General features: G+C 38.7%; 1 protein-coding gene across 1 annotated transcript; it reads left to right on the forward strand.

Annotated features, from left to right (window-relative positions):
* Positions 1 to 509: 509 nt before the first annotated feature.
* On the forward strand, positions 510 to 2603 carry LOC128127682 (uncharacterized). The gene has a single exon (XM_052766348.1). The coding sequence runs from the start codon at positions 510 to 512 to the stop codon at positions 2601 to 2603; it is 2094 nt and encodes a 697-aa protein (XP_052622308.1).
* The last annotated feature ends 11907 nt before the right edge of the window (positions 2604 to 14510 follow it).

Consider the following 14510-nt stretch of genomic DNA (forward strand, 5'->3'; position numbering starts at 1 on the left):
CTCACCACCCGAACAAACTCTCCATCAGTGGTCAAGACAAGAGGTTACTCAACAACCTCTTTGTATCACATACCCAGCTGCCACCAACTTGGAACTCAAATCCGGGCTCATTCACTTACTCCCAACATTTAGGGACCTAGAGAATGAAGATCCTCACAAGTTTCTTACAGAGTTTCATGTAGTATGTGTGGGTATGAAACCACACAATGTCACGGAGGATCAAATCAAGCTTAGGGCGTTCCCCTTCGCAGTGCAAGACGCTGCCAAAGACTGGCTCTATGACCTCCCTCCGGGTTACGGTGACTACTTGGGTAGACCTTGCGAGATTGTTCTTGGAAAAGTATTTTCCCGAGATGAAAGCTTCCGCCCTATGGAGGGAAATCATTGGAATCAAGCAGCACAAGAGAGAAGCTTTTCACACATATTGGGATCGATTCAAGAAACTTTGTGCTCGATGCCCAAAGCATGGAATTACCGAATACCAGCTCCTCCAATATTTCATTGAAGGAATGACTCCAATGGAAAGAAGGCTTCTTAATGCCTCCAGTGGCGGATCTTTACCCGACAAGACTCCTACTGAAATCCGCAATCTAATCAAGAACATGGCTGAAGATTCCAGACATTCAAGCCATGACGAAGAATGGTATATAGATGCACCCCGATGTGTAAAAGAAGTTCAAACTCCTCAGATTGAAGCTCAATTGTCCGAGCTCACGAAAGTAGTCATGATGTTGGCCAAAGACAAAGGTGTGCAGCCCACACCCCGCCCATGCGGTATTTGCACCCAAGTGGGGCATCCAACCGATATGTGCCCACAACTTCAAGAGGAAGATTATGAAGAAGCGAAAGTCATGGGAGGCTATTCAGGGGCAAATCAGAGAGGTTATGAGCAACCAAGAGGTGATCAACGATGGAACAATAATCAAGGGTTGGGAGACAATCAACAAGGGAATTATCAGCAAAATCAATCGCATCAATATCAACCAAGACCACCATTTCCTCAAAATCAACAACGACCACCATTCCAACCTCAAAATTACCAACCAAGGCATCCACAACAACCCCCTCCACAAGCAAGTTCTTCAAGTATGTCCTTAGAGGACATAGTAAAAAGCCTTGCCACAAGTACTCAAAGCTTTCAACAAGAAACCAAGGCAAGCATAAAAAGCTTGGAGCAACAAGTATCACAACTTGCTCAATCCGTGAGTAAGATGGAGTCGCAAGGCAAGCTACCCTCTCAAACGGAGAAGAACCCAAAACAAAATGCGTGTGCAATTACACTAAGAGGTGGGAAAAGCTATGAAAGTCCAAGGATGCCGGATGAAGAAGAAGAAGAGAAAGAGATTGAGGTGGAAGAAGTTGGCAAAGAAGAGGAAAAGAAGAGTACTCCAAAGTCCAAGAAGCTAATAGAATCCGAAGTGAAAGTCACACCAGCTCCATTTCCTTCAAGGCTGGCAAGCACCAAAAGAGAAAGGGAAGATGACGAAATCATGGCCATGTTTCGAAAGGTTGAAATCAATATCCCTCTTTTAGATGCCATTACACAGATTCCTAGATATGCTAAGTTCCTTAAGGAACTTTGCACATCTAAGAAAAAGCTTAAAGGAAATCAAACTGTGAAGGTTGGTGAAAATGTCTCAGCCATCTTACAAAAGCGGCTACCAAAAAAATGCAAGGACCCGGGTGTTTTCACGGTTCCTTGCAAAATGGATAACCTTTTTGTACCACGTGCCATGCTTGATCTTGGAGCATCAATTAATGTCTTACCCTATTCAAGTTATAAGACAATGGTAATTGGACCTTTATCAAAAACCGGAGTTATCATTCAACTTGCTGACCGGTATTTGGTACATCTGAAAGGTGTAATGGAGGACGTGTTAGTGCAAGTTAATGAGCTTGTTTTTCCCGCTGACTTTTATCTTTTAGACATGGGTGATGAAAACACCCCACAATCGAGCTCCATCCTTTTGGGGAGACCCTTTATGAGTACCGCAAAAACAAAAATAGATGTAGCCAATGGTACTTTGTCAATGGAGTTCGATGGTGAGGTAATTAACTTTAATATCTTTGAAGCCATGCGTTATCATAGCGATATTCATTCTTTAAACTTCATAGATGTTATTGATTCATGTACTAATGATTGCTTTGAGATGTCAAGCCAAGATGTGCTAACTACCATCTTGAGCAAACACTTTGATGAGACAGGGATTAAGGAGTTGGCTGACAAGTACACATTGGAAGATGAATTGATTGAAGTAATTTATTCCTTGGAGAAAGCACAACCCATGAGAGTTGAACCACCCCGCATGAAGCTAAAAAGTTCTAATCCGAAACTTCTTCCATCCATAGTACAACCACCGACTCTTGAGTTGAAGGCTCTTCCCGACCATCTCAAGTATGCCTATCTTGGAGAGGAAGAGACATTACCGGTGATAATTTCGACCAAGCTGGCACGAGATGAAGAAAAAGAGTTAGTTGGAATTTTGAAGAAATACAAGGAGGCTATTGGTTGGACCATTACGGATATAAAAGGGTTGAGCCCATCATTATGCATGCACAAAATACTGATGGAAGAGAACTTCAAGCCAACCCGTGAAGCATAGAGGAGGTTGAATCCACCTATGATGGAGGTGGTTAAAAAGGAGATCATGAAGCTCTTGGATGCAGGTGTAATCTACCCCATTTCTGATAGTAAGTGGGTGAGTCCTGTGCAAGTAGTCCCAAAAAAAGCCGGAGTCACCGTTGTCAAAAACTCCGAAGGGGAATTGACACCCACCCGTGTGCAAAACGGGTGGAGAGTTTGTATCGATTATAGGAAGTTGAATGCTTCCACCCGCAAAGACCACTTCCCTTTGCCATTCATTGATCAGATGTTACAACGATTGGCCGGGAAATCCCACTATTGCTGCCTTGATGGTTTCTCTGGTTTTCATCAAATTCCGATTGCCCCGGAAGACCAAGAGAAAACCACATTCACATGTCCCTTCAGCACCTTTGCGTATAGACGCATGCCCTTCGGCTTGTGAAATGCACCCGCGACCTTCCAAAGATGTATGGTGAGCATATTTTCAGAATATGTCGAAAATATCATAGAGGTTTTCATGGACGATTTTACTGTTTATGGAAACTCTTTTAATGAATGTTTGCAAAATCTCACCAAAATCTTACAAAGGTGCATTGACACAAACTTAGTCCTTAATTATGAAAAATGTCATTTTATGGTTGACAAGGGCTTGATACTTGGACATGTGGTGTCCCAAAAAGGTTTAGAAGTTGACAAGGCCAAAACAGATGTTATTAAGAGCTTACCATACCCAACAAATGTTCGGGAAGTACGTTCTTTTCTTGGCCATGCAGGTTTTTATCGGCGGTTTATAAAGGATTTTTCCAAGATCACGGTGCCGATGTGTCAACTTCTACAAAAGGAGGCTGATTTTGAGTTTGGTGATGAATGTAAAAAGGCATTTGATCTTTTGAAAGATTTGTTGACATCCGCCCCCATTATTCAACCGCCAAATTGGGGTCTTCCATTTGAAATCATGTGCGATGCTAGCAATACCACGGTTGGGGCGGTTTTGGGACAAAAGGTTGACCGAGCACACCATGTCATCTACTATGCATCAAAGACCCTTGATAGGGCACAAGGCAACTACACCACAATAGAGAAAGAGTTGTTTTCTATTGTCTTTGCTTTAGAGAAGTTCCGACAATACTTCCTTGGAACTAAAGTGATCATATATTCGGACCATGCAGCCATAAAGCACTTGCTTACAAAGAAAGATTCAAAGCCGAGGTTAATACGGTGGATGATGCTGTTGCAAGAGTTCGATATTGAGATCAAAGAAAAGAGTGGAAAGGAAAATATGGTTGCGGATCATCTAAGTCGCATCATATCGCTCGAAGATGGTATACCAATCTGTGACACATTTCCAGATGAGCATCTATTTGTAGCCAAAGAAGCACCATGGTATGCAGATATCGTCAACTACTTGGTCACAAGTCAATTTCCCCCAGATTCATCCCGTTGGCAAAGAGACAAAATCAAGAAGGAAGCCAAACGATACATATGGGACGAGCCTTATCTTTGGAAGTACTGTGCGGACCAAGTAATTCGCAGGTGTGTTGAGCAAAAAGAGGTACAATCTATCCTTAATTTTTGCCATTCTTATGCTTGTGGTGGTCACTTTGGACCCCAAAGGACAGTTAGAAAAGTTTTAGATAGCGGATTCTTTTGGCCTTCTATTTTCCATGATTCCTATGTACTTTGTGCACATTGTGAAAAGTGCCAAAAATCCGGATCTTTAAGCTCTAGAAATCAAATGCCCCTTACCCCTATTCTAGTATGTGAGATTTTTGATGTATGGGGTATTGACTTTATGGGACCATTTTCGCCCTCTTTTGGTTGTTCTTATATTTTGTTAGCGGTGGACTATGTATCCAAATGGGTGGAGGCTAAGGCCACCCGTACTAATGATTCCAAAGTTGTGGTCGATTTCCTTAAGGTATAGATTTTCTCACGGTTTGGCACACCAAAGGCGCTCATAAGTGACCGCGGGACCCATTTCTGCAATCGGATGCCAGAAGCTATTTTGAAGAGATATGGAGTGACACACAAAGTCTCAACAGCTTATCATCCCCAAACCAATGGACAAGCAGAAGTCTCAAACAGGCAAATCAAAAGTATCTTGGAGAAAACGGTCAACCCAAACCGCAAAGATTGGAGCTTGAGGCTAGATGATGCCTTATAGGCATACCGTACTGCTTTTAAAACTCCCATTGGTATGTCCCCATATAGGCTTGTGTTTGGTAAAGCATGCCATCTTCCAGTTGAGCTTGAACATAAAGCTTTTTGGGCGGTAAAGAAATTCAACTTGAGTGAAGATGAGGTGGGAAATACAAGGAAACTTGATATCCAAGAGCTAGAGGAGATTCGGAATGATGCATACGAAAGTAACATGATCTATAAGGAGAAAACAAAAGCATATCATGGCAGAGCAATCTCCCGAAAGACTTTTATACAAGGACAAAAGGTGTTGCTTTACCACTCAAGATTCAAGCTAATTTCAGGAAAGTTAAGATCAAGATGGGTTGGTCCTTTCATGGTCACAAGGGTGTTTGACCATGGTGCAGTGGAAATCACGAGCAAGCAAACGGGTAAAACATTCAAAGTTAATGGTCACAGGTTGAAGCCGTTTTATGAAGGATTTGAGGTGAAGAATGAAGAGGTTGATGAGTTGGAGAACCCCACATACCAAGAATGAAGCACACTTGGGGGACAAAGTCGAGCCAACGACCTAAAACAAGGGCAACTAACCGGGAGGCAAACCGGGGGTATTTTCGTCATTTTTTGTTAAAACATTTCGTTCTTTGCATTCTTATGGTTTTTAATGTTCCAAATGTGTTTTGTCATTGTTTTCAAACCAAAAGGACAGACCTTGGGCTGGAAAAGTATTTCATTTCAAAGAGAGGGAAAATTTCAAGTTCAAAAAGTGGGGATTAGCTTCCAGGGACCAACACGGGTCGTGTCCCTCTTAGCCTTAATGGAACACGGGCCTGTTCACTAAAAAAAGACCCAAATTCTTCCAGAGACCAACACGGGTCGTGTTGGTTTTGGCCTACAATTGACACGGGTCGTGTCCGTGCAAAAAAAGTCCCAAATTCTTCCAGAGACCAACACGGGCCGAGTTGCGTTTAGCCTACAACGAACACGGGCCGTGTCCATGCAAAAAGTACCCCAAATTTCTACAGAGAGTAACACAGGTCGTGTGGAGTTTTGGCCTATAATGGACACGGGTCGTGTTCATCCTTAACTCAGCATAAAACCCCCAACACGGGGCGTGTCAATTTGGCCTGGGGCGACACGGGTCATGTCCGTGCAGCAGTTATGATCTTTTTTAAAGAAAAAAAATCGGGACTTGACCTCATTTATCCCCACTTTCACTTCCTAACAGCCCCTCTCTCCCAACAAAAACCTTAGGTCCGACTTTCATCAAAAACCTTTCAATTTCTTCAAGATTTTGGCTTTCATCTACAAAAAGGTTTGATTTTCATCATCTACACTTCATCTTCTCCATCTTAAACACCATTTTCTTGCATTTTAATGGTGGATTTGGGGGTTTTCACAAACCCTAGATCTGAAAATCTCATTTGATTTTGGTGTTTTAGTGTCTTAATCTTGAAAGGGGCAAACTTGGGGAGGTTAAGGAAGATCTTTTCCATCAAGAACAACACAATCCAACACACGATTCGGTAAATTCTTTCCAACTCTTAACTTTTGGATTTTGTGTTCTTGAGTCAAATTACTTGAACTTGTGGTCTATTTGGACTTGATTCCTAGTAGGAAACCTTTGAAAACCAAATTTCCCGCGAAATTTTGGTGGCCAAATTCGAAGTTGACTGGACCCGTCAACAGTTGACTTTTTGACATTTTGACCTATTGACTCTTAATTTGTCCCAAACTTGACTATGGAAGCTGCATCTTCCAAAAGACCAAGACAGACCAAATCATCCGCCCGCCGTCGGAAGCCTAGATCTCCATCACCTCCATCTAGATCCCCATCACCTCCACCTAGGTCCCCAACACCCCCAACCGACCCGTCTGATTGCGGTGTCGTATGTCTTGGCCCAATTCAACACGGAAAACTTGAGTCATTCCTTAAATGGGGTCATTCCATCCAAAACTTTGCGCATGTTCCATCCCTAAAAGAGTTACATGTTTACAATCAAGTCAAAACCATGTTCCGCAATATAGGGTGGCACGGCTTGTTGAGGGTCCATGAACTGAGCTATAAAGTCCCAACAATTGAGTTTCTATCCTCAGTTTATTTGGACCATGGGATCCTCTACTTCAGTCTAATGAGTCAAGACTATGAGATCTCTTTGGATCAAATCAATGCCATTGTGGGGGCCCCAACGGAAAACACATTTGGCCCCACCGACCCAATTCAAGGATACTTTGACTTAACATGGTGGACTCAACTCACCCAACAACACCCATATGTCTCTAGCGCTGCCAAAGCCTCATCACTTATCCATCTTGTGATGAAGGTAGCCCATAGAATCATTGCTTCGCTCGTCGCCCCTAGAGAGGAGCGAAGCACCATCAACGTGCTAGAGCTCAAAATCCTCTATGCAATGACCCATCCCGAGAATAACCTCATTCCTTATTATGGTCGGTTTGTGTGCCACAAGCTCCTCCGCCTGAGCGCATCCCGATCGGGAAAAATTGTTTGCGGGGGTATTGTCAGCATGCTCGCCAAGAGCGCCCAAATCCGAGCCCCATTCCCCGGTCCCCATTAGCCACTGCCGGGTGAGCCTTATCTCACCACTACTGTCCTTGAGTCCATGCGACTCTTCCGTTCGGCAAGCGATGATACACACCATTGGACCTTGGGTCAAAATCATGATCCAAAGCTCCTTATCACACCAGAAAATAAAGGCATTCTTGACTTCCGAAATCCCATTCACATGACCGATTGGCAAATCATTCCATACATCTTCCCCCACTCATACTCCACCGAGGTAGATGAGCAAAGTGAAGACAACGCGGAAGATGGTAATGATGATGAAGAGGAGGAGGATCCCCGTCGTGCTTCTCCTACTGGTGGTGCCAACTCATCCCATTTTGCTGCACCCCCACCTTATCATCAGCAGTATATGGATGCATTCCAGTCAATCCATACCCGCCTCGACACCTACCAGCAAGATATTGCAAGCCTGACCCAAAATTTTTCCACCTTCACCACTCAGTATGCTCGGGATCAAGAGCGTCAGTGCAAATAGGAGGAGGACTTCTGGGCTTGGACCCGCAACCCCAGCTACTACCCCCCTCCTCCACCTCCGTTTTAGGTTGTTCCCCCCTCTTCGAGCATCAGGGACGATGCTTATATTCAAGCTTGGGGAGGGGTAGAGTTGTACACTAGGTTCATTTCATATTCATGCATGCATTTTCAAAAAAAAAAGTACGAGATGATGACACTCTTTACATACAATTACTCCATGAAATGAAAGAATTCCGAGGCGACCGGATAGTTACCGGAAGCGTAGAATCAGCTGTCATAACTAAGGAACCCAAACACCGTAATTCGAGACCCTAGCCTTAGATAATAATTTTTTTATATTGAAACATTTTTTGGGCGGTAATAACAGCTTTATGATGATTTGCTTTTGAATGTTTAAAAAGAATCTTTATCGGCAACTCTGAACCCACAGAACACGGACCTATTTGTTGACACGCGTTACCCCCGTGGTAACAGAGAGCTTAAGTATCAGACCCACACAGTCAAGAAAGAAGGAAGGGTACAACTGTCATATCTAGTACCCTAAGTAGATTTTCAAATGCGAAAACGAAGAAATCTAAAGAAATTCCAAAAATGAAGATTGAAGAATCCAAATTCTAAACGAAGTACAAATCAAATTTCAATCCAATCAAAAGCCAATTCAAGTCAAATATGGCGAATGAAGAACTGTGTGATATGATGCTTGTGGCTCTCGAAAAAGTGAAAGCATAGGAGCTGGGCCCCTTCGGGTGGGCTCACTATTTCAGCGAAAGCTGATTCGCCATGACGGGTTCTTAAGGATGCGTCGATTCTGATTCTTGGCCATCTAGTCTTAAGGACATGAAATCCGGACTATGTTATTTTCGCCCATAAAGCTTACTAAGGTATAAAGATTAAATAAAACTTTGGTTGGATTATTGGGTTACACCGTTTCGGGTCTTCCTCACATTGAGAGTCTGTGATATGTGGAAGGAAACAGGATGGTTGCCAAGGCATCAATGATCGAAGCCTTATCGATGTAAAGTCTAATCGTACCTTTATTTAGTTACAAAAGTACATATTTTGTGTTTGTTCTCAATCTTCTTTTCTTTTGCTTCATTTTGTTTCTCAAGTGCATTTTGTACATACCTTAAATTTTCATGGCATTACATTGCATGCATTCATTCTTAACCTTTAGGATCCTTCATCCCCTTTTTGTTCTAAGTTTCTTTTTGTCATCCAGAAATCATCCCGTTTCGTCTGTTTCTTGTTCTTTCTTGAGGACAAGAAAGGTCTAAGCTTGGGGAGATCTGTTGGGTGCATTTTGTGCACCCCTTTTTGCACAACTTTTAGCCCTTTTTCTATGTATATCCTTAGCATAATTTCGTTGTTTTTATTTCATTTTAGCATATCTAGGTTAATGTCTTGAACAACCTTATTTGCACTCTTTCATGTCATTTTCAGGTGAACCGGAGGTTGGAGCGTGCTTTTGGAGGTGCTAGGGAGCGTTGATGAAGATTGCGGGACGATTGGGCGAGAATCGGAAGAATTAGAAAAATCAAGTTTGGACGAGCATCTAGAGGGCAACACCGGGCGTTCTAGGTTTGCCTCAAAATCAAACACGAGGCGTGTTTGGCTATCAAACACTTATTTTCTGACTTCGATGAACACGACCCGTGTTCATTTAGCCTATATGGACAAGGGGCGTGTTGGGCTACCTGGGCATTTTTGAGCATCGTACTTACACTCAACACGACCCGTGTTGATTTCCTCTATTTTGACACGGGGCATGTTCGACTTAAAAACTGTCTTTTTGGCAGTTTTTCCTCTTTTCTTATTTCGGGAATGAGGTCATTTTGGGGGCAAGCAGAGCAGAGAAAAAAGCATTTTTGAGGAGAAGGAGTTGAAGTTTTTAGCAAGGATTGCCCGTTAAACATTTGGAAACATTTTTGATTTCGTATTTGTAAGCATTTTGATTATTGATTTCATCTTCTAGATTTTTGGTTTTGTTCTAGTCATGTGTGGCTAGAACTCTAATTTCTCCAACTCATGTTTTGACCTTCTAATTGTGAATCTAATCATATGACTTGATGTTTGTTCTTAATTTCCATCTAATGAATTTGATTTTGCTTCAATCGAATGTTTGATTCTAATTGTGATTCTTATTGGCCATTTGAATTAGGGTTAGATCATTCCAGTTATCTCTTTTACAAAATCCGTAACTATTTTGTGAAATTGAACAAGTAACAAGCATTAAATTGAGTTCTATTGAATGAATTTAGTGTAAATCTTATTCATACACTTTTACACTCCCGAGCTTATGAGGAGTATTGGGTGTTGTTGGGAACATTCACATAAAGCTTCATTCAATCTTTCAATCTAATTCTAAGAGCTTGTTTAGATTAGGTTAGTAAGGTTAGGATTAATGGAGATTTGAAACTGAACAATTTTTTGTTATAAGCATCGAATGATTCATGGAGATTTGAAACCGGACAATTTTTTGTTTGCAGATTGACACCACAGGTCTCTGTCTGTGTGCTTTTAAACTTATTGTCTAGTATGCTTTTGCTTCTCTCAGATCATACATAAATGCACAGGTATATAAAAATTACATTCTTGTGTCGTTTTAATTTAATTAAAACATCATACAAACAAATGAAAATATATATAAAAAACTTTGGTTTTGATTTTTTACAGGTTGGTTTAACAAGTCCAGGGTGGATTGGTGTTGATGTTTGTCATCTAAACCTTCACAAGACATTTTGCATTCCACATGGTAGTGGTAGGCCCGAAATGGGCCCCATTGGTGTGTAGAAACACTTGGCACCCTACTTGCCTTCAGACCATGTGGTAAGGCTAAGCAATAATTAGTAATATATAATATGTAATATGTTGTTAAGTTTATAATTTTAATTTGTAAATCTTGATTTAAAGGTTGCAACCATCCCCTGAATCAGCACATGTTGAATCAAGGATCAAGAACATAACGGAGACTACTATGGCTTTTTAGCTTTTTGTTGAATGGAAAAGCAGTGATTGGGAGGACTTGTGCTTTTAAGGTTTGTATTATTGACCATTTGAGCCAATTTGCTTTTGTAAATGGTGTTACATGATCCTATTTCTCGTGTTTCCCTACCAATTCATGTATCTTAAAAGTTAACAAAAGTTAGCTAAAAATACCATCAAATACTAAATCCATGTTTTGATTTAAAAGTCAACAAAGTCAACTTCTAAATAATACCATTAAAAATACTAAATTCATGACCTCATTAGGATCCCGGACCACAGACTCCAACACTTGTGACACATATGCTCAAATTGGAAACCAATCTTCTTTAAGTGGTGGGCCAGTTTAATGGTATATTTATACTTTTAACCCTTTTTTAATATACATGTAATTTATATACTTGAATCCTCCATCTTAAATAAAAAATTAATATAAATCTTTGTTAGGGAAATGTATTATAATTGTTGCCTTCATGAGTATGATTTCAAATTTAATTTCTTCCATCCTTCCCAACTATGTGCCATATAGATAACGAATTACCTGAAGGGACTTCTACAACATCACTAAATTGCCCCATATGGTTCTATTTTATTTTAATACAAATAACACTTAATTTATCTTAACTAATTAATATGTCTCTAAATCCAACTTCTTATTTTTATACAGCTTCAAATGTATCAAGACAGCTGTTAAAGGACAATTGTGTAAACATCATCAGGTGAGTGTCAATGTTGCATTTGTTACACAATATGAGAAGGGCATTTATGTCTTTTTGCACAGACGAGAATTTGAAATTTTCTATATTTACCCTTTGCAGTGTTTTGATTATGACAACTATGTGGACTTAAACTCAAGAAGACCATCGTCCACATGTACCCATTTTGTAGTCAATCAGTCTGATTCACCACCTTTAAAGAAGCCCTACCATGTCATGAAACTGAAGGAAGCCAGAGCTTTGTTGGGTAGACTTGAGTACCAGAGAGGTAATTTTGAGGCTACACTTCAAGTTTTATATGGAATCGACATCAGAAGCTTGTCACCACAGATGATTAGGGCGATTAGTAACAGAAACTTGCAACGAAATTCCAAGGCCAAAAGGGAAAAAAGAGCTTTCAACGCTGACCTGAAGAATAAAACCTCAATTGAGAAAAAAAAAATCACATCTCAAATTGACTGGAATAGTAATGCTCTCTCCACTGTTAACCTCCTCACATGTCGTATAAATTATAAAAAAGTGGAACATTTTTGCATAAATTGGTAAAAATGAAACATTGTTATATAATTAATTATTATTATTATTATTATTATTTGTAGGTGTGGGTTCTTAGGATTACTCCACAAGGATATTTTCCATCAACGGCTTGAGCAATTTTCTTCTTTTTTTTTTTTTTGGGCATTTAAAAAGGGCAAATTACATAAATGCCATTACTTTTATCAATCTTTTAGCTAAAACGCAATTATGATTTTTTTTCTTCATTTCAGCCATTATTGACCTACCAAAATTGGTTACCATGTTTAATTGGCCTTACATGGACAAATTTTAATGAGGTCACATTTGATGTGGCAAGGGAAATATCCACATAAGCATATACTGATGAACACCTTTTTGACATATTAACACTCTTATATGGACATTTCTATTGTCACATCATTAAAAATTGTCCATGTAAGCAAATCAAATCTCTTAACCGGTTTTTTTAGGTCAATCCTGTCTGAAATGGAAAATTATAAACTTACTTTTATGTAATTTCATCATTATAATTCTTTTCTTATTTTCTGTGATTTTCATTTTTAGGTCAATCCTGTCTGAAATGGAAAATTTCTTTTATAAACTTACTTTTATGTACAATTGCTTCTGATGTTACAGGTAACATATTTGCAAAACTCTAACAATATTTTTTCAATTCCAGTTATAACAATGTACTTTGATTTATGTTAAATATGATATAATAAATAAATACCTCTTAGGTCAATTCCAAAATAATTTTCCCTTACGCCATATCTTGAAATAACATTGTACTTTTGTTTATTTTTAATTGTTAGCGTCCTACTTCGATTTCCTTTAAACGGGACAAAAAAAAATGAAAATGCGATAGAACTTTATCCTAAAAATGAAAGTGCATTGGTTTTACTAAAAAATTAAAGTGAAAAGAACTAAGAAATGGAAATAAACTCACATATAATGCTTCAATTTAAAAAAAAAATTAATTAAAAAAAAATAGAAATTAAACTCACATACAGTAGCACAACCACATAGTTACTAAACTAATTTCAGAAATTATTTGCTATTTTGGTCCCTGTTCCATGTTCTAACAAACTTAATACATACATCATAGCTTGAAATGACATTGTACTTTTGTTTCTTGTAATTTGTTAGCATTTTACTTTCATTTTTTTGAAAGGGACAAAAAAAATTAAGTAGCCTCGTCAATATCATCATATTGCTATTTGTGCAATAGTTTAGCATAGTAGTTCAATAACTTATAGCATTATACTTACATTTTTTGGGTTAAATTGATAAGTACAATGCTATAGTTGGGTAAAAATGTATTATGTAACAAATAGAGTTATCTTTTTTATTAGTTATAAAAAAAAATAGAAATCAATTTCATAATATTATTAATTACCAATCAACTTTTTGTTGCATCTCAATACATATGACTTTCTTATCTTGTATTCTTGCTTTATACTTATTATTAATGTTGGAAAATTTTGTTGGGGAGATGTGAACATCCGAATTACAGGAACAACGTGGACTGAAACTGAACACTTTGGAACCAAATTCAAAAGCCACAACAAAACCGACAAAGGAAAGTCATACAAAACCAGTCGCTGAACATAGAAGCATATTCGATGCAAATAGTTGGTATTGGAGCCAACTTCAAACTTGCTACAGTTGCTTAGTCTAATCAAGATAGAGAATTATTGGTATACACACATACAAACAGTGTAAAGGACAAACACTACAAAGGACATACACTGATTTGAGTTGATGTTTTTTTGCCTTCAATTTATGCAAATGATTTATGAGAGATCGGACGTGTGAATGCAATGTTGAAAATAGGAGATTATGTTTCAACGTTTATTAAAAATAGGATATAGGATATATGAAATTTTCTGTTGCAGGTTATAATTTTAAGGGATAATAAGAATTACCGATTTTCAACCAATTGAATGGTAATCTCTTATTATAGGTGGCATATAAGATCATATAATTGCCTAAAAAATTGTATTACTTTCGGATTTAGTGGAGATAATTAGATTGTTTGAATATTCATATCTTCTATTTCTAAATAAGATTTTAATCCAATTAAAAGTTACCATATAATTGTTATTTGAGTGTAATACCCTTCAAACCATCTTATAAATAGTCGCGGTGCGCTCACGTATCTCTTTACTTTTTCATCGTTTCCAACCTTCATCCCTTATAAGCATCATATCTGCCAAGAATTCTTTCAACATTGCACATAAATAAGTATGTTAATATTCTTTCTTCCACTTCTTTAATCATTGGCAAGTAATTCTTGTTTCTTAATATGCCAAAACTTTGATTTTTCTTGAGTTGCATCTATCAACTGGAAATCGGAAATCGGTAATGCATTCTGTTTTTATATGGTAATATTTGGTATTGTTTACGGTCTTTGACATATCTTTACTTACGATCTTTGAAGAAATTGTTTTTATTTTACAAACATCGTACCTACCACTTCTTTGTCAAAGAGTTATTTAATCTTTTGTTATTGAGT

The sequence above is a fragment of the Lactuca sativa genome, chromosome 8 (assembly GCF_002870075.4).
Source record: "Lactuca sativa cultivar Salinas chromosome 8, Lsat_Salinas_v11, whole genome shotgun sequence".
NCBI classification, from domain to species: Eukaryota; Viridiplantae; Streptophyta; class Magnoliopsida; order Asterales; family Asteraceae; genus Lactuca; species Lactuca sativa.

What these genes read in the sequence shown, in the direction of transcription:
- LOC128127682 (XM_052766348.1), top strand. Translation starts at nt 510, where the DNA reads ATGACTCCAATGGAAAGAAGGCTTCTTAATGCCTCCAGTGGCGGATCT.